Source organism: Carcharhinus amblyrhynchos, chromosome 8, assembly GCF_965287045.1.
Source record: "Carcharhinus amblyrhynchos chromosome 8, sCarAmb.v2.hapA, whole genome shotgun sequence".
Taxonomy (NCBI): domain Eukaryota; kingdom Metazoa; phylum Chordata; class Chondrichthyes; order Carcharhiniformes; family Carcharhinidae; genus Carcharhinus; species Carcharhinus amblyrhynchos.
In genome coordinates, this window is record NC_137331.1 from 94,924,462 (window position 1) to 94,948,959 (window position 24,498).

Consider the following 24,498-nt stretch of genomic DNA (forward strand, 5'->3'; position numbering starts at 1 on the left):
GCAGCTGTGAAGCAGCAGTGCTAACCACTGCCACCATGCTGCCCATTCAGGTGAGAAATCACTGAGCCTCACTTGAGAGGTCATAAAACTCAGGTGATTCGTGGTGTTTTCCTCAATCTGTGACCAGAAACACATTTCACTCAACAAGAGAATAAACTTGTAGCTGTAGGCATAGGGACAGACCAAGAAGTAACACAGCTAAACAGAAGGAACCTTAATTAGCCATTGAAAAACTTTGCATATACTATATGGATTAAGGTAAAAGATTTAAAAGAATAAAGACAGTTGGAGAAACATAATACAGGCACCAATGCTAAAGCTGAACAATGTTCCTCATTCACTGCTCTAAGAAAAATAGTGATGACATGAAAATATCAAGGAAATCTAATAAATGTGAATGTTTCCTGCTGGTTATATATCTTTATATAAAACTGTCGGAAAATGCAGGCTGCTTAAAGATAGGGACAGTGTGCATGTGTTAATAGGACTAGTGCTTTTGATAAGCCTAGCAACACAGCAAACAGATGTTTACTTAAGGCAAGTGGGTATGGAAATAGAACACAATTGTTTGAATAGGCTGTTAGAGGTACAAATGAGAAGACAAGGCGTGAACTTGGCATTTGCATTCTAAGGTAGACTCACAAAATGAAAGTATTTAGTTTGGCTTCTGAAGAGGTTAGTTCAGATAAGGGAAAATCAAATGGAAAAACTGTACTCCAAAAAGATATAACTATCTGGTGTGGTAACAATTACTAGATTTTGTTTATAGTTTTTGAAAACCAATAAAATGTTGTGGAATTTTGTGGAGAATTAGCTCTGAAGGTAGTCAAATGGAGATGTTTGGAACAGGATAAAATTAGTAATCTAATTAGTGAGACTGTATAGCCATTGTTTTAGTCAAGTATACTTCTAGTTGGTTGTATTGCTGTTTATTTTATTGTTTAATAAACACATTCTATTTAAAACCTTCACAGCTAGGACATCATTCTCTTGTTTTCCAATTTTTTCCTCACATTATGCCAAATTGTAAAATAGTGTTGTTTCATGCTTCCCTGCTGAGATTTGGAATAACCCAGTGGTCACCAGCTGTGTTCTTAACATTACAGTTGGTCAAAACTTCTCTCACTGCTCCCTACAGCTGATCAAATCTCTTCTCTCAGTGCTGCATACTGTGTTTGACTCATACTTATCACAGTTTGATATACATACTCTCAATAGGAGTGTGTAAAGGATATTCCACTGTACAAGTAAATACCAATCAAACTGCCATTGGGTGGCAAAGCTTCATTTTGCTCAGAAAACATTGCACCACAGTTAACCATGGTCCAAATATATCAAGCATATTTTTCAGCTTGGGTCTTCAAGTTTGACCTTGGTTGGAAAGTCTAGGAGACTCAAAAGAAACACATACCTGCCCTGGGGTTTCCCCTGATACCAATCTCCCTCGTAGACTGCATCCTTAAATCGAGGATTATTGATAAAAGTGTAGGCAGCAAAACGACACGCAGGCACACTGCATGAATTCTCAGAGCTTTCTTCCCCCCACAAAGGGAAATCCAGCTTGCCATCCAGATGTTGCCGGATGGCTTGGTTCAGCTTCCAAAACCATACCATCTGTGAATCAGAATAGGAGACAACAGGATGGGGGGGTGAAAAGAGAGACAAGATGGTTGGGGGCGGGGGGGAAAAGGGAGACACAAGAGGATTGGGGAAGGGGGAAGACAACAGGATGAAAAGAGTGAATTGCGAGAACATTTGGCATTTAAATTACACCGTTCACAACCTGAGGATATCTCAAAACTCTTCACAACAAAGTATGAGGTATAATTACTGTTGTAATGTAAACAAACAGCAATAAATACTGTCACAAATCACACAAAGTTACGAAATCTTAACATGAAAGTATAACTTGAAATGGACACTTTCCAAAGATAATGCGAGGTCAGGTGACCTTTTTCCTTGCCCACGTATGGAATTGTAAGAACACAACAAATGTTCAAAAAAGCCAATTAGTGCAGATGCTGGAATCAAACAAAAACAGAAAATGCTGGAAAATCTCAGCAGATCTGACAATATCTGGTGAAGAGAAGATAGAGCCAACATTTCGAGTCAGATGACCCTCGAACGGTACGCAGTATTTGGCACTGCTGCCTCTCAACACTTGGAACCCAAGTTCAATTCCAGTCTTGGGTCACTGTCTGTGCGGAGTTTGCACATTCTCCCCCTGTCAGCATAGGTTTCCTCCAGGTGCTCCGGCAGCTCAAAGATCTGCAGGTTAGCTGGATTGACCATGCTAAATTGCCCTTAGTGTCCAAAGATGTCTAAGATTAGTAGGGTAAATACGTGGGGTTATGGGGATAGTGCCCGAGTGAGATGCTGTGTCGGAGAATTGGTGCAGACTCAATGGGCCAAATGGCCTCCTTCAGCACCGTGGGGATTCTATAATTACAGTTCCATTTCTCTAACCAATTGCAAAATACAGTTTGCAGCCTCTACTGCAACATAGCACATTAGCAACCAGAAGAAATCCATAAGCAATGAGTGAAAAGATCTCTCATCAAGATGCTATATGGATGAGTGACATCCACACTTCAGCGTCTGACAATAACCTCATTAGAAACTATCAGGTCCATGCGGAAAGGTGCCCTAATCTCAGGACAGAAAAAACCTTTCCAAATGGTTTTAGGAAGGCAATTCTGGTCAGACAGGCAGAAACATTCATACCAAAGGGAAAAGGCCCTGCCTAACAACATCTGCTCCTAAACCACAAGTAGGCAAAGACTGTAGTTGGCCTTGAACACTCTGCCAGGACTTCAACTGGAGTGTAGCAAGATAAATCTGCTACTACGAACATAAAACAACAGCCACTCTGTCTTTCTAAACTCCCAAAGTTTTGCTTCACTGAACAAGGAGTATTACAGGCCTGCGTAGTTTCAAGTCTTAAACCCAGGGAAAAACAAATGCAAAGACCTCTTGAAATCATAAAACACAAAATACATGCCATTTTTATAACTGTAATCTTTTCCCCCCCAAGTGTGAGCGTGAGACTAGTTGTTTATATCCAGTTGTTGAACAATAAACATTTGTCTTTCTTTTAAAGCTTACAAAGCCTGTCACTTGCCTTTTCCTGACAATTAAAGAATTCAGGTGTTGAAACTTTTTTTAAAAAACACACTCTGTCTTTAGTTAATGTAAGGATGAAAACAAAAGGAGTCCATGCTTATCATCTTTCTCACGTCTGTAACACATCCAAACAGTAAATGAGATTGCTAACCAGTTTGTCTACTTTTTAACGTTTGAGGACATAACAGCAAAGAAGAACTGTCTTGCTTAGCTTCACCCCTCCACTACCGACGCTCAGTAGCAGCAGTGTGTACTATCTACAAGATGCACTGCAGCAATTCACCGAAGATCCTTAGACAGCACCTTTCAAACCCGACCACTTCCATCTCGTAGGACAAGTGACAACATCACCACCTGCAAGTTCTCCGAGTCACTCACCATCCTGACTTGGAAATACATCTCCATTCCTTCACAGTCGCTGGGTCAAAAATCCTGGAATTTCCTCCCTAACAGCATTGTGGGTCAACTCACGGAACATGGACTGCAGCGATTCAAGGTGGCAGTTCACCGCCACCTTCTCAACTAGGGAAGGGCAATAAATGTTGTTCAGCCAGCGACACCTGCGTCCCTCGAACGAATATAAAAAAAATTGCCAGGAAATCTTGTGTGTCCAGCCTAGAGTTTACCGCCTCAATCTGCAACCTCCCCAACTCAAAACTGACATGGATATAATCCACTAAACCAAGAATGGTTGGGTAAGTGTCGTGGGAAATACCAGAAATCATCCTGGATGGAAGGCTATAACACACTGCTGTCATTCCACATTTCCATCATTTGCAAATGAAACTAAACAACTTGAATTTCATTCTGGGTGCATCAAAGCAAGGGAATAAGTGGTGGGAAGATTTTAGTCCGTAGTAAAGGATTATCCACAAGGGTAGATTTTAACTGTCAGCCAACAGAATGAGTGGGCTGGATTTCCAATGCTACCAGCAAGAGGATTAGTCCAATTTGGAGGCCCTGGCCTTTTTCACATGCTGCTCCGAAGTTGCATGGTCCAAACGCGCATTATATCAGTGGCTCAGATAGTAACCCAATTGACAGACAGGTTGATAGATCCAGGGCCATTACTCAATTTTATGGAGCTTGATAAGACAGTTTAATCGTTTGGTAATACAGAGCTTAGTACTGCTTAAAAAAAAAACATTTTTTCAAAGCTTGCCATCCTGCACTCAAGACAACCGCACAATACCAATGCCAGAAGAAGCAACAACAACTATGTATTGTATGAAAAGAGTGCGATTGGTTGGCGAGAAGACTCAGATTACACTGAAAACCAATTTAGGATTGTCAGTCAGGCTCACAGTGTGGTGTATTTGCATGTACTGAAAGCTACACATATTAATACACAGGACCCTGTTCCTTGCTGACAGAAAGAACATGTACACATGCTGCTCCTGTTTCGCCTAAACAAAATAAGTAACAGCCATTTGCTGGTTCATTCCTTTGGTCAGAGTCAAGATGCCCATATAAGTTTTGAAACAATGCTCAGCAACCAATTGCCAGTCACCATTAACTGGTGCATTCTTCATGGCAACACCGCTATTGATTTGAGTCCACTTGTCAACTAATCAACACCCTTTTCTCAGTATTAAGTTGTTTCTCCTGACATTGCTATTCTTGTATTTGTCCTGAAAAGGTCAAGGTGAAAAGTTTTGACAGAACATCCTTTATCAGCATTATTAACCTTTCTGCGGCCTCTTACACTTCACCCCATGAAGCTACACAGCATGCAACGTCTACTTTTAATGCCCCAAGAACTCTTGTTTCTTCTGGGGGCATATTAAAAATGAACTGTAGAGGGAAGTGCTCTTTATTTAAATCAGCATTCTGGGAAGAATTCCTCAGCTCACTCTCTTCAAGTGTTTTCCAAAATAATAAATTTAGGCTTTACTTGAAACAACAAAAAAAAACTTGTTTTTTTTTCATTTCATCCTCAGAATGTCCCAAAGTGCCTCACAGGTAGCTAATTAACTTTGTAGCATAGTCACTGCTATTCCATTGTTATCTAATTTAATCAGAGTAACACTGCACAGAGAGATAACAACTAGCAGTTGCTTTTGGTTGAAACGTAAATGTGGCACAAGACCCCAGGAGAACCACCTCATATTCTTCAAGTACAATTGGATCTTGAAACAAGCAGTCAAAGCCCTGACTTAACATCCTAACCAAAACATTACTTTAATGAAGCATTCTCTTATAATTGTACTGGAGTCTTAGTTTACATCATCTTCTCAAGGCCTTGAGTGACTCAGAGGCCAGAATGATGTCCAAAGAGTCAAAGTGCCAACAGTGAGCTAACGGAGAGCAAGTTGTCAACAATGCAGCTCCCTCCAATCTCAGAATCACCAATGAACTCTTATTTCTTACACAGCTATTTGAAATGCAAGTTTGGAGTCAATTATGAGCAGTTTCAAGATATAATCTTAGGCCAAACAGTAATTCCATTCAGACTATCAGAGTAACACAGCCAGAATGGTAGGCACCCATTCCATCTGTCTAAGCTGCTTCAGAGTTCAGGTCCCAGAGGTGACCAGGTCCCAATCACTCCCCTTGCACTTGTTTCAGAATCCAAACTCTTTGCTCACCTTATCCTGGGAATCTTGCATGGTGAAAATAAACTCTTCCTCTGGGACAATGACCTTCAATTGATTTCTGAACAAAGCAGAAATACATTGTGTCGATATGGTATACAGGAAGAGACTTCAAGTCCCCAAACAGGAAAATTGTTACATTTAGAGATAGACTGGAAAATCACAAACCATGATGTACAATGCAGTTAGGAAGAAAATTTCCAGAGTTTTCAATAAAATTGCTCAACTGCCAACTTTGGCTGAGCACTGGCACTTTCCATCATGAAACACTGGAAAACAATCAACACAGGAACTTTGCCAAAGGCGGTTTAGTGATAGGGAAGGTGCTGTGGTGGGTGGAGATGAAGCAATACAATCAGCTTAACATTTATTCAAGGTGAACAATAATCCTAATGTATCCACACAGAAGGACTGCAAGACATCTTCCAGTGAATCACTAACTATCATCAACTTATTACTCACTGGCTGGAGACAAGCTTCTTCCTGAGGAAAAATCCTGCATATGCCTCCTCTCTTTTTTACTTATGATTCTTGGAGCTTTTCAGAACTTAATTCTGACAAGGGCACAGTTGCTTTGAAAATGGTAGTTCCTTGATGCCCTTACATGGGGTAATACTGCCCAACAATAGAGGTCCCTTCTCTTAACTGTCGGGTGAGAAGCTCCATCCTAACATACCCAGAATGCAGCAAGTGACACAATTCATGACTGAAGTCCATTGCTACTGAAAGATTACATAGCTCTGATGATTAGCAATCAAATGCTTTAAAAAAGCCAACTATATTTGCATTGGTCACTCAAGGCGAAGCCTCACTAAGAGCTGTTGCCTCCTGGCTTGCAAAGTTAGTCATCTCCAACTACACAACACTCCACCAGTTCTGCAGCTGTATCAGGAGACCTAAGATCAGAATCTTAGAGAAAATGTAAATATACTGAGATGCTGCTGAAAGTTCCACACAGTATAAAGTAAAAAATACTGGATACCTGGCTCAAGGTGTTTCATACAATTACGTGAACTATTCATCAGTGAGTTTTTTTTTGCAGAATTATATTCTTGCAATCGCTAAGAGATTATAGTGAAGAGTTCATTCTATATTGTGACTATTTTGTAATCAGAGCTTTTCCAGAATCTGCTAGCAACTGTCCTTTAGAAAATATTGTACAATCGAGAAGTGATAACAGATAGCAAGACGTCCCAACTCCTGTAGTCAATGTTCTGTCCAATGAAACCAAGCATGCCGAATGCCTTCTTTACTACTGTTTGCCTGTGACTCCAAGGAGCTATGAACCTGTACCCCTAGATCTCTGTTTTATAACTCTCCCCGACGCCCTACCGTTAACTCAGTAAGTCCTGCCCTAGTTTGATCTACCAAAATGCATCACCTTGCATTTGTCTAAATTTAACTCACATCTGCATTCATCAGCCCACTGGCCCAATCAAGATCCCGTTGCAATCCTAGATAACCTTCTTCACTGTCCACTATGTCACCAATCTTAGTGTTATCTGCAAACTTACTAACCATGCCTCCTAAATTCTCATCCAAATCATTAATATAAAGACAAATAGCAGTGGATCCAACTCCAATCCCTGAGGCACACCGCTGGTCACAGGCGTCCAGTTTGAAAAACAACTCTCTACAACCATTCTTTGTCTTCTGCCATTAAGCCAGTTCTGTTTCCATTTGGCAATTACGCCCTCCCAATGCCCAGGATCATCACCAGATCTCAGGCTACTAGGTGAATAATGATGCAAGGGGAGGGGTGGTGGTGAGAAGGTTTGGCAGCAAGGGGAAATGTCAGGTCCCTAAATCAGGCACTGTATGCCTTTACACATGAAACCTCCTCCACCTCCTCCATCCCCCCTTTCCCCCCACCGTGAGCCCACAAGCAACACCATATGGATTTACTTGTTGTGTTTCACACATTGCCAGCCCCACTTTGGGGTACTAACAGTGGTGGTGGGATGAGGTCCTCAAATGGAGCATTAATTGCCATGTTCCCACCTGATTAAATGCTCCCCAGCACCCAACTTGCCATGGGAGGAAGGCACTAAGTTCCATCGTACTTCTAAGTGGACCAGGGAAACATACACCAACATGTACTACTGCAGAGCGAAGAGGATATACCCCCTCCCTGTGGATACACAACTAATACAATGATCCAAACGCCTTTCTCCTCACCTTTCAGGGCTAATGTTATCCATTGTTTCCACCCACAGTGTGTCAAGCTTGTAGATGCTACTTTCAGAACCCTAGGGAGAAAAAGGATAATATAACTAAGAGTTAAGTAAATAAATACACAACTTATCATGCCAGAGGCACCAAGCTACCAAAGGAGGATCTGAGTTTATCATCACAGTTCCCTTGAGGTCTGTCAGCCTTTGGTCACTGGCTGCACACAAGCTGTTAAGTAAGAGGTTATAGGTCAAGTCCTAGAACATATAATCTAGGCTGTTATCCAGTGGAGTACAAAGGGAGACCAGACATTAAGGTGAGCCTGTCCTGCCAGCCTGATGTAAAAGTCCTACTGGAAAATGTGTGTTTTAGTCTCCTAGTCATTATTTGTTCTTCAACCAACATCATTAAAATATTTTCTATAACTGTTATATTGAACTGTTAAACCCCCTAATTGAATTCCAGCATTGAAATTATCCTGACCAGAATCAGAAATAGAAACTTACTTGACTATGATCACAGTGCAATATCCCATCTCATCAGCTGCAGCCTTTCACTGTAACATACTCTAACGTTCCTTCTCTGCTTTCCAGCTGAATGAGACTGCACTTACTGATTCCATTCTTATCAAACCAATTATAGTTGAAGAACTCCTCTATAACTACCTCCCCCTGCCCCCACCCACTTCTCCATTCTCAGCACTGTTACTTTTTGAAGTACCTGAGGGATTGAACTATTGCTCATCTGCATGCTGTCCTTTGACAACGTCATCAAATTGGGCAGCATGGTGACATAGAGGATAGCAGCGCTGCCTCAACGCCAGAGACCCGGGTTCGATTCCTGGCTTAGATCACTGCCTGTGCGGAGTCTGCGCATTCTCCCCATGTCTGCATGGGTTTCCTCCAGGTGCTCCGGTTTCCTCCCACAGTCTGAAAGATGTGCAGTTGTGTGCATTGGCCATGCTAAACTATCCCTCAAAATGTACCCAAACAGGCACCGGTGTGTGGTGACTTGGGGATTTTCACAGTAACTTCAATGCAGTGTTAATGTAAGCCTACTTGTGATACTAATAAATAAACTAAAAGAGAGCATTAAGACAGCTAGCTCTCTACCTTACCACCACCTATCTTGGCCATGCTGCTCTCTTTAGCTTAAACTTCAGCTCATCCACATCCTGCCTCCTAATCTTAATTCAAATGGAGCCACTTTCATCCATCATCCCTGAACTCGTTGACATATATTAGCTTCTGGACCAGCAAAGCCTCCATTTTAAAATCCTTGTACTGAAACCTCTCTATAGACTTGTCTCTGCATCCCCAATACTCCTGCTCCTCAGGCTTCCAAGACATTTGCATTCTTCCAATTCTGGCTTCAGATGCACCCTAAATTTCCAGATGAAAGCATCTGAAAACTTTGGTTAGATTCCAGCCTTTAACTTTCTCCCATGAATTCAATATCCCAGATAAGTATATATTCTCCATTCCATTATTTACAAATCAGAACTGTTTATCAGATTAACAAAGGAAATGGTGTTAATTTCTTGGAAGACAGGGGAGTCTTTGAGTCAGCATGGACAAGATGGGCCGATTGCCCCCCTTCTATGCTATGTCATTTCTATGGTTTTAACTGGTATTCTGTACAAGTTCTGCATAACCTTCCTGTGCCGTTTACCTGAACCATCACCAAGCAGTCATCGAAGAGCAAGAATCTGCCATCTGGACACAACAGTGGAATATTTTTGCTGTCTTCTCTCAGACGGCGCTCTGGAAGAAATAATACCTCCTAAAACAGAAGAGATTTGTGTAAGATTTTGACAATCTCTACTTCTTTAGAATCTGCAACGTATTTGGAATTTATTCCTCAGCTCCTTTTTAAAAGGTTCAGTTTGATTTTCTTTTGGGCAATTAACAGCCAAGGTAAACGAGAAGTAGGAGTGTTGTAAAGAAGCAAAATTGTTTTATCATTTTATGACTTAATTTCTTTGAGTTTTGACCTAAAGCCTTAATGGCCCACAATATCATTAAGACTTTTTATCACCACTTTGTAGGAATAGCTAAATTTAACACGACACCATATATTTAAATAAAGCAGGTATTTCTTTATTGGCTCGGTATCAGAAGAGGATGTTTATTTTCTCAGAAAATTAAAAGTTTTTATTGGTCACAAGTCAGCTTAAACTAACACTGCAATGAAGTTACTGTGAAAATCCCCTAGTCACCACATGCCAGCACCTGTTCGGGTACACCAAAGGAGAATTTAGCACAGCCAATCCGCCTAACCAGAACGTATTTCAGACTCTGGGAAGAAACCGGAGTGCCCGGAGCAAACCCACAATGATACTGGGAGAACATACAAACTTCATACAGACAGTGAACCAAGCCAGGAATCAAACCTGGGCCCCTGGCATTGCGAGGCAGCAGTGCTAACCACTGTGCTGCCCATGGTGATATCCATGGGGTTTTGGGTTATATATATATATATGTTGCCAAGAGAAAGTGACTTCATTCATAGCTTCTCTGTATCTGGAAGAAATGTACTTCTGTTTCTAATGGCCTGTAAACTCTTGAGGGGCCCAGTCAAAGAGAGATGAATTCTAATCTTTAATCTGCATAGCTCTAGTTACAGAGGTGAAAGTAACACAAGATATCTTGCACCTTATGGCCAATAGAAGGGGTGAATTTGGAGGAAAAAGACTAAGGGATAAAAGTTGAAAAATTGACACAATGTGACCATAGCGTTTGGGCTATGATTCTTTTGGACATGGTTAAACATCACTTCAAAGACAAAGAGAGAGAGAGAGAGACACATTCTCTGTTGGTAACACCAAGAATTCCTAGGATCTTGAGAGATGAGAAACTTTCTCTGTTGTTTTCAATGCTTCTTGTAAAGCATGTGTAAAATCTTACTTCATTAATCCTACTGGATTCATAAATACTAGTTATTCGCACCCTGCTGGTCAAGCACAACTTCAGACTCAAGTGTTGGTAATTAAAAATTTAGACCCTGAAGATTTTTTTAAAATTAGAAGTGTTTAAATTTCAAAACCTTAAATAACTCTTACATCTAGGTAAACAATGGTGGAAACAAGTGTTATAGATGTACACAGATCAAACACATGCCACAATGAATACATTATGGAATATGTCTCCCTTCTCACTTGGAGAGTTTATCATTTCTTGGGGACATTGCCACAAGCCCCAGATAGAGTCATTCTTAATTGGGTATAAAATGAGCTCCAAATCTGTGCCAGTCTCAATGATCCTGGTGGCTCCAGGATGGACAAATAACTTGTGTATTTGAAGTCAACACCTTGGTTAACATCAGAATCAATTATACCAATGATCCTCTGGCTGGCCTCTCCTCTTACAATCTCCCATTAAGTTGAGCTTGTTTGAAATGCTACTGCCTGTAACCTAACACATGCCAAGTTCCGATCAGTTGTTACCCATGCTTGCTGGCCTATATCAGCTCCCAACCAATATTCAAATTGTCATCTGTATATTTAAATTTTTCCATCACTGAGATCTGTAACCTTCTTCAGCCCTTTATGCCTCCAAGAGCTCTGCATTTCTCCAAATCATGATTTCTCAATCCCCACTTTGCTCATTTGTTGCAAGACCCATCTGATTCACTTTAGATAAGGAAGTCTGCCATCTTTACTTGGTCAGGCCTTCATGCGACTCCCAACAACTTTTAGCTGCCCTTTGCAATGGACTTAGTAAACCAAGGGCAATTAGGGATGGGCAACAAATGCTGGTTTTGCCACTGACACCCACATCCCATGAAAGAATTTTTTTTAAAGAAGTGCTCTGAAGGTCAGGCAGCATCTGTGGAGAGAGCAGCTGTGTGAACATATCAGGCTGATGACCTTTCATCAGAAAATCTGAACATCTGATGAAAGATTACTTATCCAAATTGTTGCGTATAATTCTCTCACGAGCCTGCCAGCAGATTCAAAGATGGATGGGGAATGAACTTGGAGAGAGGTCCAAAGATTGGTTTTACATCAGCATGAATTTCCTGCAGAACGTTCCACTTGTGTCCGCCATGGAAAATCAGGAAACCCGCTGGAGACCCACATGAACCTCATTTTGCCCAGTCACCCACACCCGTTTCCCCACAGCGCTGGCGGGAAAAGACAATGGAGCAAAATGCATTTGGAACAACCTGGTGTTCAGATGTCAGGACTCACTTAAGCAATGCTTAGGGCTGCCTCCAGACTTCAGGGTGGAGGCCACTGGCAGCCCTGCATTCCAGAACACCACCCCAGTTGGGGGCATAAGGGAAATCATCTGCAAAAGGACCTTTAGATTCAGTGTCCTGGAATGCCTTCCTGGAGACCGACCTTCTTTCTCAGGAGATCTACCTTCCAGTCTAAGTGTTCCCACAGATCCATCTTCATTTTCAGGAGGTCCACTTACTTTCTTCAATAGTGGGTCCGTGACATTGGGTGCCTTTTCAATATGGTGCCTGGATAAGGTGGCAGACTACGTGCCATCAGGCCTGCCCTGTCACGGAATATGGTACAAATCATTCAGTTGCATAATCAATGAGGTGGGGCTGGAAGATTCTGCATGCTTTTTGTATTAAGTCTTCGGAGGCAAAAGCCCCCTCGCCAAAATCCTTTTATTTACAATTACAACAGCAGTACACAGAGTAATATCAGTCAGCAATCTACCTGCCAGGGGAACTGACATTCCAGGTCAAATACAAGGAAAAACTCGTTGATTGGCCCACCAATTGATTCCTGAATCAGGGAGTTCATATTCCATTGGCCAACCTCAATGGCCTGATTGAAGTTTTTACATTTCCCCCCATTCCATGTTTCTACCCTGCCACGGAACTTAGTCCCAGGAAGGGAGAATTCTGCACATTAACTTTGTTCCTCTCACCACAGATGCTGCCAAACCAGTATTTCCTGTTGGTATTCCAAATATAGGAAAGTTGGGCGTAGTCACCCAAAACACTGCACATGTGAAGCTCTGATAGCATAAGTTTGCTGGCAGCTATAATGACTCATATCACTTCTGCCCTGGCAGAAGTTCTGCAACTTTCATATCCAGTAATGAACCAGAATTGAGTTAATCTGTATTTTCCTCAGATACAGACATTAGACAAGACTTCAATAGAAACATTGGTCTATAAGATGCTCGAGCTCCCAGGGTGACAAGGGCAGTGAGATTCAAATTAGAAGTGGTTTATGGCAAATTAGATAGAGAGCACAGTAGAAAAGCAAGTAAAATAGAGAGGAAAATTGATAGCAAGTAACATAAAAACACAAATCTCTTTACATATATTTAAAATTAAAAACTTAGTTAAATAAATAATCTGGTCAATTGGGACAATTAGGAAAGATTAACGTCAACTTAGATGACATGACAGAGGTACTGAATCATGGGGTTAAATGGGCCACCTAAAATGGCAATTTATAAAGCACTCTGGGACAATTGGGCAAGAACTAAAACAGCAGGCTGCAGCCTAAAAGTCAGAAATAGGCTGCAGCTCAGATGACTGAATACACAGGATATGGACCATCTCCTGGACAAAGGGGATTCTGGTTAAACTGGGTTGTTTATCAGACATATTTGGGAGGGAGGTGTGCCCCTTACATGCCTCCAGCACCTACAGACATGGCCAGTGGGAACGCACCCAGAGATTGGTGTGGCAGCACCCAATTAGATTTTATCAATGAGGGTGATCAAATCATGATTGGTTGATTGGCAATGGCCAAACAGGGCACGAAAACCAATGGGGTATAAAGGGTGCTGCGCAACCAAGAATCTCTCTCTCTCTGACCCCACAAACGAGCTACAGCAACTGTGACCATCGCCAGCAACGAGCAGCACAAGGAGAGTCACCACACCCGAGAAGGAAGGCAGACCAGAGCCAGAACGTCAGACCAGACCACACAGAGATCAACAGACAGATAAAGGCTAATATCTGCCTGGGTACTTGTCAGTCATGCAAAGTCAAGTCAAGGTCTAGTATTAGACTTGAACTTGAATATTTCTGTAAGATAACTTGTTGGTTGAGTGGGTGATTATTTATTTATTTAAATAAATATTGTTGTACTAACAAGTAGTCTACTCGCAATTCTTTGACCACCATATAAGGGTTAAAATAGACTGTGCGGCAGGCACAACAATTGGGATATTGCACTTGTTTTCACAAAAAAGAGCACAAATTAATATTGCAGTTGAGGAGAGGGAAATAAAGATACTGTATAGGATAAAATTACAAAGGAAGTATTAAATAGATTGGCAACACGCAAAAGGTTACAAGTTCAGATAGAGACTGAGACTCCTATGGGAAGCAAAGTTGGCGATGGAACAAGCTCAGGATTGCACAGGTTACTTTCCCTTTCTAAAAATGGGGTTTAAAATTAGAAATCTACTAATAACTATTGTCAAGATAGAGAAGGATGGCTTAATTAGGGATAGCCAGTACAGATTGTTAAAGGTAAATCTTGTCTGATGAACCTGATTGAGATTTTGAAGAATTTTTATGAAGGTCGCGCAGAAATTATAGCTGGAAATTTTTATTCATTCACGTGAGATCTTGCAATCCCAACAGTACACTCCTGCCATGGGTTTCCCGGAGGCGAGTGGTGTATTCAGTGGGAAACCCCGTCGACAACAGCAGAACCAGAGGATCCCGCCACAGGCCAATGGCAGGCCACCTCCGCTGTACAAGAACAGTTAAGGGATAGGAAGCAGAGAGTAGTGATGAATGGATGTTCTTCCGACTGGAGAAATACAAACACTAAGGTCCATCAGCATTGGTTCTAAGTTATTCTAAACCTTATTCTAAATCACCTGATTTGGTATGCAGAGTTACAGATAACATAAAACTTGATAATATCATGAATAATGAGCAAGATAGTAGCAGACTTCCAATGAAATAGGCAAACACACGCCAGCTTCAAACTAATGCAGAAAGCACTAATTACGAATCAGGGAGAAACAGTAAGTATAATCTGAATGGTGTAATTTTGATGAAGTGAGTGCAAATGCACAAATCCACGAAGATGACGGGGAAAGTTCTAAGACATTTCAGAAAGTGCTTGGGATACTTGACTTTAAATAGAAAAGCAAGGAAGCCATGCAAAACCTTCTATAAAATGAGTAGCTTGGTCTTAACTGAGGCTGTGTACACAATTCTGTATACCAGACTTTTGGAACGATATCTAGGCCTTCAAGAGAATGCAGGAAAGAAGGTTTATGAGGTATCAGGATTGAGAGATTTCAATTACATGGGAATTGCAGAATTGTTCTTAGAGTAAGGAAAACTAAACAGGACTATATGTATTCAAAATTCCAAGGGGCTTACAGCGTGAGTAGAGAGAAACTAAAACTGTTCTCTCTAGCTAATAGGTAGGGTAAAATATTTAAAATAATTGGTAGAAGGACTATAGGGGAAATTATTTGGCACATCAAGTTAACACCTGAAATGTGCTACCTGAAGGGACGGCAGAATCAGATTCCATTACCAGAAGGCATTTGGGAAAAAACTAGTGTAAGAGTTCTAGGTAGAAAGCTGGGGTGTGAAAGTGGTTGGACAACTTTCCAAGAGCCAAATATCATTCAAGAGTTGTGTGTCTTGTACAGCAGTTAAGTCCCAGCCATTCCAATCAGCAAGACAGACAACTACTACAAGAAGGTTCTCTGCCACCTTCAATTTCTCTTCTCCCCATCCTCTCCTCTGAGCAACTCTCCAATTAACTGGGTTGTGCAATTCCTAAGAGCACAGCTCATGTCTAAACTTGTGTCCAGAAAATGGAATGCTGCTTTGCATTTCCAAGAAAAAAAAACACTTGTTTTAAAAAGAAAAGAATAATTTTAAAATTTTAGTCAGTGAGCAAGTGAAAATTATTCAGAGAACAATTCAGCAAAGTTTAAACTCCCCGGTCTTGGCTGTCATTCAAATGAGCAAAGATTAGACCAATTCATTATTCTGTTATGCCTAATCCAAAATACTACTGCATCCCAGCTAGGGAATATTTCCAAAAAAAAAGGATCAAAGCTTCCACTTTAGTGTTTCAATCTCCTTAAAAGAATCACCAATATTGTATGGGTTTAGTTTAAACTAATTGTTTGGGGGAGAGCTTCAGTACAACTTACAAACATATAAATAGGAACAGAACAGTCAACCCAAGCGTGCTCCACATTTCAACAAGATCGCAGCCTGTTTGTGTTTCAAATTCCACATTCCCATCAACCCTGACATCCTCTGATTCCTTGCCTAGCAAGAATCTCTCTATTGCCTTCACTCTCTACTGAGAAAGTGAATTCAAAAGTCCCACAACACTCAAAAACCATCCTCTTCCTCCTCTGTGTCCTCAAAGGAGGACCTCTAATTTTAAAACAGTGCCACATGGTTATGGACTCACCCACAAGAGGAAACATCCTCTCTATATCCACCTTGTCAATACCATTCAAGGTCGTATATATTTCAATCAAGTCATCCCCCTCACTCTTCTAATCTTCAGTGGAAACAAGCCTAGTCTGTCTAACCTTACCTCATAAGACAACTCATTCGTAGTAAACCTCATTTGAACTGCCTCCCACTGGAACAGTCTCCAGCTCAAGTGTAATATCCTTACTTTCATGTTCAATTCCTCTTGTAATAAAGAAAAGCATTCCATGAGCCTTCTGGATTACATGTTGTAAACGCAAAGTAATTTGGCTATTACTGTTAGGCCCATTTCAAGGAGCATGAACTAATGGTTTTTGAATTGATGAAAGTAATGGAGAAGAGGATGAGACAATAAGGACAAGGAGGATGCTGAGTGTAACATGTTTTTAACTCACTGTTAATTTGCTTCCAAGAGAGTTCCAGAGGGTTTTTGTCAGCGTTGCCACATCCAATGACTGCCTGATCCATTTGTCCAGGTCTATAAATGTTGCAAGTGCATCAGTAATGGGCTTTGTCTCTGGATGCTGGAAATGACAAAGGGAAAAAAAGGTCTAAAAAATTAAACTGAACTTTTAACTTTCTAATCCTCTATCCACTGATAACATCATACAGAAAACACCACCAGTCTCATCTCTATCCTGAGAACCAATCCTGTCCTGGTCTTGCAGCAATAGAATCCACAGCAGAGTTTTTAAAATGCAAGTGGATAAATATTGAAAAATATGGTTAAAATATAATGGCGAGAAGACATGGGATTAGAAGAAAGTTGAAAAGTCGATTCAAGCCGACATGGTGGCCAAGTAGGGTTTGATTCTAACATTGGTTAAAGTGTCCAAGTACTCTGGTGTAGGCTTTCAACAAAGCGTTCGAGATTTTGAATTAGAGGTTAGGGGACACAAGCTGGGGTTTCACCAAGAGGCACTCAATGAAGCAGAGACTGAGATGTAAGGAGTTCTTTAAAATAGGGATCCAAGGCATATAAAAAAAAGACTGAGAAAGCCTTTACAATCACCGTTCTGGAGAAATGTTGACCTTGACCTAAAATATTAACTCAGTTTCTCTATCCACAGATGCTGCCAGAACTGCTCAATATTTCCAGCATTTTCTGTTTATATTACTTCCAAGGTCTCTGTTCCTTTCAAAAGAGCACTTGGTGAATTGTGGAAGTTACTCTACAATATTTGTGTATGAATAGCTGACGTATGAATTTGATAGTCATCTGTTTACTTTCACTAAAGGATGAATTCATTTTAAAAGCTGAGGTTCATCTTGGTCAAAATTGAAGAGAGGAGCATAACAAGTATTCATCTTCTAACATCCAACAGTACTTTCGATGTACAATTATGCTGTCATAGACTCGAATCCTTAATTAAAGTTCACAACAAAGGCAAATAATGATTTGTACAAAGGATTGGTGAATCTGTTAATAAACTATCATGCAAAAATATTCAACTGAAATGGGTTATTTCTCTCGTGTTGATCATCAGTCTAGGCCTCTGGATTTATACATTTTATTGTTGTAACATTTAACGATAGAGGTTATGAAGAACAGCAATTTACACTCGGCTAACAATTCATTTATACAACACATTTGAGACTAGAACTTACTCAAGGTGACCTTGGTCAACAGATCCAAGTAACACTGCCAACTCCAAGGGCAGAATCTTCCAGCCCTACTGTGGTGGTAGCAGGACTGGAAAATATGGTGAAAATCCACCAACTTCAGCAGGACTACAAGATGCAAGTAACTTGATGCAAATGATGCAGTTCAGATGAAGATCGAAATTAACCAGTCTGGCAGACTTAAAGCTCTTGTGCACACCAGGAACTCAGTTTTTCCATGTTTTTGAGGATTATAAGATCCTGCCGCCAGATGGGGCTGGAAAATCCCTATCCAAGTCACACTCTGAATAGGTGCGATCCTCCTCATTTACCAACAAACTTGTACATTGAAGTGCTGGAGGTGGTTCCAAATTTCTGCCTAAGTTTTTCGTATCAAAGTACATATAGGCACATTCTTTGTCTCAAAAATATGGAAAAAAAATGAGTTTCTGGTCTTCCCAAGGCTTTAAGTCTGCCAGACTGGTTAATTTCCATCTTCATCTGAATTGCCCCATTTGCCTTATGTTACTTGCAATCAAGTTCATATTATTTAATTGGGCCGAGTTTCATCTCCTCATACATTCAGAGATTGCAATGGGATAAGATCCTTGGAAAGAAGTAGCAGTAAAATTTAAGTAATTGATATGCCAACTTCTGCTGTAAGGCTATTTCCTTTCCCATTTTCTTTTAGCAACTTCTGTAAGTGAAGGGACTTAGACCAGGATAGCGTTAAATAAATATGCCATGCATCCACTGCAGTCTATCAACAAAATCCGAAACAAACCTCAAACTCACTTTCTACTGAAATATGTTTCAATATCTAGAAGATGCTGCTAAATTATATATCAAGCTAAATACTTATCCAAGGGAGCATACAACTGGCCTCAAAGGCATACTCGTTCTAACTTTTGTGGGTGTCCCATGTCCCTTGAGATTCCATTTATTGGAAGGGAAAATATCTTCAAAAAGAAGCTTTGATTAAAAAGTACAGATGGAGCCAAAGTCAGTCAATTGGGGATGGGCTTGTTGAACTTAAAGCCCATCTCTTACAAAAATATTAAGTCATTTAGTCAGTTGGTACAAGGAATAATAAAGGAAAAGATTTAGTTTGGTGGAATTGGAATTATATTGTAATAATGGAGAGTTCTATCCATTTAAAAGTTATTGAAAAAATAATGAACAGTGTTAGGCCCAGTCCCTTGGAATTGTGAGGATGGAGTTGAGTTTATTTGGTCCATTGGAATGTGTGCCATAGCAGTGAAGAGACAAGGTTGGTCCATTATTTAAGTGAAACAAGAATCATATTCATTGTGAGTTCCAGGGATTCTCTTAGTATCCAGAGGAATCTCCAGAAAAACCACCTCTCCATAATATTTTTGCAGGCTAGCCATAGCCACAAGGGCCCTCTGTGGAATTTCAAAACTTCTGTGTTTATTCGTGGCAGTTCCTTATATATAATACATACACACTTTTCATTCGCTTTGATATCATTGATTTATCAAAGTTACACTGTAACGCAACAGACCTTTTTCAATCCCCAGCTGAGTTTTCGGAGGACATCAATGTACTTCTGGACCTGGAGGCGAATGGGCTCATGGAAAACCCGGTGCAGGCTCACAGAAAGCAAGATGTTTGAGGACACATCAAGGTGAAATCCCTTCAAAATTTTCTTATTCTTTTTCCAATAGTCACTGCATACATTTCAATGATTGAAGAGGGGAGAAAAATAAATTAAGGACTGCAGACTTGCGAGTGCCTTATTAATCCACATTTACAATCCAAATCAGAATGCTACTTGTTAATGAGAATTTTCCTCCTTTCAGTGTCCCCACCCTCGACCTACTCATGACCAAGACTGCAGAGGAAAAATATATACGCAAAGGTGACCCCCAGAAGATTTACAGAGCCCAAAGCCATTTCATCCTATGATTACATTGGAGACCGAGCCAGAAAGGAATACCAACATCATTTAAGTGAGTCCATTATCAAATATGAAGCAGGTTCCCAGTGGAAGATGGTAGGCAGTATGGGTCCATTAAATCCTAACATAATAGATCTCTTTCAAAAACTCATTTCTGGATACAGCTTTAACTGCTCCAGCTTTCGAGAGGATGGAGAAGAGAACAAATATAATGATAAGGGACGGAGGTATTGGATTATCAGCAGCAGAGATCTCAATTCAGCATGTTCTCACTGGGAAGGAAAACATTGAGATTGTGATACAATTGGTGTTTTCAGCATTCTGACAGGGCTAGTTAATGTAGAGATGGCAATCCTTGTTCAGAACTGTAGAACCAGTGGACAGCATTCCACTTGTATGGAGTAAATGTAATTCAAATCTGTGAAAATATTAATTCAGTGAGCAAGTATTCAATAAGCATTACAGGCTGCCTAGAGAGATGGTAGAAGCAGATAGTACTTGCTCATTCAAAAAGGCGATTGTAAAGTACCTTTCACATCCTGAGGACATAAAGCGCTATCTTAATAGAAGATTTTTAAAACCAAGCGATTAGTGGTAATGTTTCGATATCTTTCGTAGCTCTCCTGCTTTGGTCAGCTCTTTCCTCCTGATTGAACAGTGGGTGCATTCTGTAGTAATGTTGTGGTTGCTAACGTAGCCCTAACTGCTATACTAATTGTACAGAGTCCCTGTCTATTTACTGAAGTAGCAGTTTAAAAAAATGGTCAAACCAATTGTGTGCAGATATATCCATCAGGCAATTTGAGAAACTTTACTTTTGAATTTCTGTACAACTCAATGTGGAGAAAGAAAACTGCAAAAACAATATAAACTGAAATGCTATTTTGAGTTTTTGGGGATTAACAGAAAAATAGCTGGGTTTGATTTCCATCTCCATTAACCTTGCTAAATACTGATCACATTTTTTGTTCGTCTAGGTTTACACCAATTATGTGATGTATGAGGGCAAAGGTTATTCTTGCAAAATCACAAATCAACATTAGATATGCAACCCTCCTTGCGATCATTTTTCTTTCTCTTCTACCGTGAAGTTGGATCTCACTGTGCTGCAGTTTTGTGCACATCTCTTGTCTGTTTGAATCTGGTATTAAAAAATTACCCTAGCTATTGTCATGAACATCATTTTCTGGTACCTGTAACTACAATGCATTATTCCTCCATATTGTCCTTTACCCATCTATGGTCTTTGACGCAGCAAGAATTCTATCCTCATCCAACATTAATCCTTCCTTGTTTAGCCAGGTAGAAGAATACAAGAAACAGGAACAGAAGTAGACCACATGTCTCGTTAAGTCTGCTCCGCCATTCAATACAATCATGGCTGACCATGCATGCATTTCAACCACACTTCCCTGCTCACTCCCCATAGTAATAAGTCTGACAACACCAGGTTTAAGTCAAACCGACTTATATCCACATCACTCACCATATCCCTCGATTCTCAGCGAGAAGACAGATCTGCCTGTCTCAGCCTGAAACGTATTGAAATATGAAACATCCACAACCCCTAGGACAAAGAACTCCATAGATTCCGATCCCCTTGTGTGAAGTGGTAGGAAGGTAACAGAAGTGATAGGACTGCTTTTTGCTCATTTCTACTCTTTTCTATCCAACTGCAGCCAAAGTGGATACACCAGTACTCCTCTACCCACATTCTTACCTTCAATATAACTCAAGAATCTACTCTTCAGTGCTTTCATAGAATCCCTACAATGCAGGAGGCCACCATTTGACCCATTGAATCTGCACTGACTCTTACCCAGGTTTACCACATAACCCCATGTCTTTAATCCCCCTAATCTATACATTTTAGGAAAGAGGGGACAATTTAGCATGGCCAATCCACCTAACCTGCACATCTTTGGACTGTGGGAGGAAACCGGAACACTTAGAGGAAACCCACACAGACACAGGGAGAATATGCAAACTCCACACAGATAAGGCTGGAATTGAACCCAGGTCCCTGGTGCTGTGAGGCAGCAGTGCTAACTACTGTGCCATCTGCTTCCTCGCTCACATCCTTCCCTCAGGATTATTGAGCCAGTTTTATTTTTAAAATACAAAAATAGAGAAGGGAGCCTTACTCCATAACTGATCATGCTGTTCCTGACCCTGAATGTTGGTGGGACAGTGTAGAAGATATTTTGTTCCTGGTTGGACACTAAGAAATATGGGATGGGGCTTTGAGTAGTGTTAGGAAGTCAATAAGGGATAACTTTTCTTGTTGTTTTAGTGTATTAGTTACCCACAATGTAAATTAATATTGATTTTAGTTTATTACAACTGGCCACTGGGAAATTCAATTCTCTTTTTAAATTTGTCTCGAAGGTGATTGTAGGATTGGTAATTAAAAGTTTGGTCAAAGAGGTAGGCATTAAGTATGTTAAAAAGACTTTGCATCTAACCTAAACTGTAGTTAATTATTATCATGAAATTTCTCATTCCCCACTCTCTCATTCCTGAATTTCAAAACACAAATTCATGTGCAGAAATCAAACACAAAGGAATGAATTCACATTCCATGTCTCCAACTGTGAAGTCATCTTAACTCTATCAACGACACACACTATTTTCCCCTCAACTCGTACCTTGTTTGTTTCGCAATGTATTCAAAGCCACAGAGAACATCATAGTTTGTGAACGTGGTGAAGTACCTGAAAACAGAGAAACAATTACTCAAGGGGGAGAAAATACACAGGGCAAGATTCTGGTTGATAAAGAGCAACTGAAATGAGACTAGTGTGAGCAGTAACAGAAGCGGTGAGAGATGAATGGTGAGGACCCAACTACTCAATTACAATATGCTGGTTTTAAAACATCTCATACATTCAAAATTAAGTTTGAATCCATTGTGTGTGTAGGTCACCATTACAGTTTGTAACACTTCCAACCAAACCAGATAAGTAATGTGCCTTTGACAGCACAGCAATCCAGCCGAGAGGCTCCACGTGCATTTCCATCTTGGGTAATGCTTAGAACTAACATTGGTGTGGTTGCCCATTAATTAAGAGCCAAAGGTCTGTTGAAGGACCCCACGGAAAGATTGTTCCCAATGAGCAAAGTCAGTATTGGGCCTCAGTGACTGCCAGTGAAAGCAATATTATTGTAAACCCAAACTGTGGAGCCAAAAGCAGGCCCTCCAGTTCAGAAGGTAGAGCAAGACAGAGTGGTGCCATTTTGAAGTGCCCTCTCTCCAAATTTAACTTTAAAATGAAAACTTCCCTTAGCATCTGGGCTATTATTATGGCACTCTGAGGCTACAGCTAAAGTCTGGCTCAACCCAACCCCAGGCCAGTTGTCTGGAGTTTAGCTGATGGTCAGTGGCCGCATGACAGCATCAGGAGGCCAACATTCCAGGCAGGCTTAGGTACCCTCGCTCCCTGCCTGAGAACCGGCCAACAAACACATATCCCACTAGTGTCTAAATTAACATTTCCCCCATTTGCCTATGTTCCACTAGGGCATGAAATTCATCCTTTAATATGGAACCAAAGACATTTGCAGTTCAGACCAGATATAAATGGTAATTTCCCTTCTCTAAAAAGGCAATTCTTCTGGTACCAAACTACCACTAATCAGACTTTTTTAAATGCAACCCTGCCATGCTGAGGTTAAACTCAGCCTCCAGGTTGAGATCCATACCATAGCCACTAGGCTAGCCTACCCATACTAAGTTCTGTTTTGATCATCGCTGACATTTGCACTAAATATTTAATAACTTTCATCTGCCAGGTACTTGAAACAATTAGTTAGCTCACTTACCAAATGTAAACTTCTTTGAGCCGTTGTGTGTTTTCGAGTAGGTAGAGCTCCTTTTGTGTCAAAGTGTCCAAGGTATCCTTAAGATGCAGGCAGTGTTCTTCTGATTCATTGTAGATCGCCTCCAAACTCTCCTCCAAGACAAGGAGAGCTTCTTTCAGCTGTGGCCGGTTCTTTTGATCAGAAACTTCTAAAGAAAAGTGGACACTGTTACTGATGTGTACATAATGGAGAGTTAGATAGGAAAGCAAAAAGCTTGGCAGTAGCACAAAGCAAGTGTTGTACAGGCCAGCCAATATTCAGCCCAAATAAAGTCAATGGAATGAAAGTGGAGAAGGATGTATAACTGGGCAGACAATTCAACACCATTCACTTTGTGCACATGACCAAGACAAATTTCTATCCAAGGCAGCTCCAGTTAAATGCAGAACTGCTCCAAACTGCTACCAATTCAATACTAATGTGTAGAACTCCGAGAGACCAAAAACCCATTATATTCCCTTGTAAAGCATTGCCATGCTTTCCATTTTAGTTACAGAAAACCAATAGGATCAGAATAGGCTCTGCTGCCTTTAATTTTCCATGATGTGGCAATGCCATCATTGGAGTGGGGTAAACACAGTAAGAAGTCTCACAACACCAGGTTAAAGGCCAACAGGTTTATTTGCACAAGCCACAAGCTTTCAGAGCGCTGCTCCTTCATCAACTGAGTGGGCATTTGTGCTACCAAATAAACCTGTTGGACTTCAACCTGGTGTTGTGAGACTTAAGTTAATTTTCCAACTATGAATTTAAATGGACAGTTGCTCCCTATTAGCATTGCTCAATGACATAAGTACCAAATAGGGCAAT

The 24,498-nt window shown here is 40.6% G+C and overlaps 1 protein-coding gene across 3 annotated transcripts in view; it reads right to left on the reverse strand.

Moving 5' to 3' along the window:
• The window catches only part of LOC145346793 (ALS2 C-terminal-like protein), an 86,506-nt gene that overhangs the window by 33,982 nt on the left and 28,026 nt on the right, over positions 1–24,498 (reverse strand). For 2 of the 3 annotated variants that reach the window (XM_080194525.1, XM_080194526.1), the window contains exons 4-11: positions 23,650–23,836; positions 22,476–22,541; positions 19,432–19,597; positions 16,700–16,828; positions 9,561–9,671; positions 7,896–7,966; positions 5,712–5,778; positions 1,412–1,614 (exon numbers count right to left, since the gene is read on the reverse strand). In XM_080194525.1, coding sequence (XP_080050651.1) covers positions 1,412–1,614; positions 5,712–5,778; positions 7,896–7,966; positions 9,561–9,671; positions 16,700–16,828; positions 19,432–19,597; positions 22,476–22,541; positions 23,650–23,836 — 1,000 coding nt within the window. The remainder of the gene's footprint in view (positions 1–1,411; positions 1,615–5,711; positions 5,779–7,895; positions 7,967–9,560; positions 9,672–16,699; positions 16,829–19,431; positions 19,598–22,475; positions 22,542–23,649; positions 23,837–24,498) is intronic. The other variant, XM_080194527.1, reaches the window with a different exon arrangement.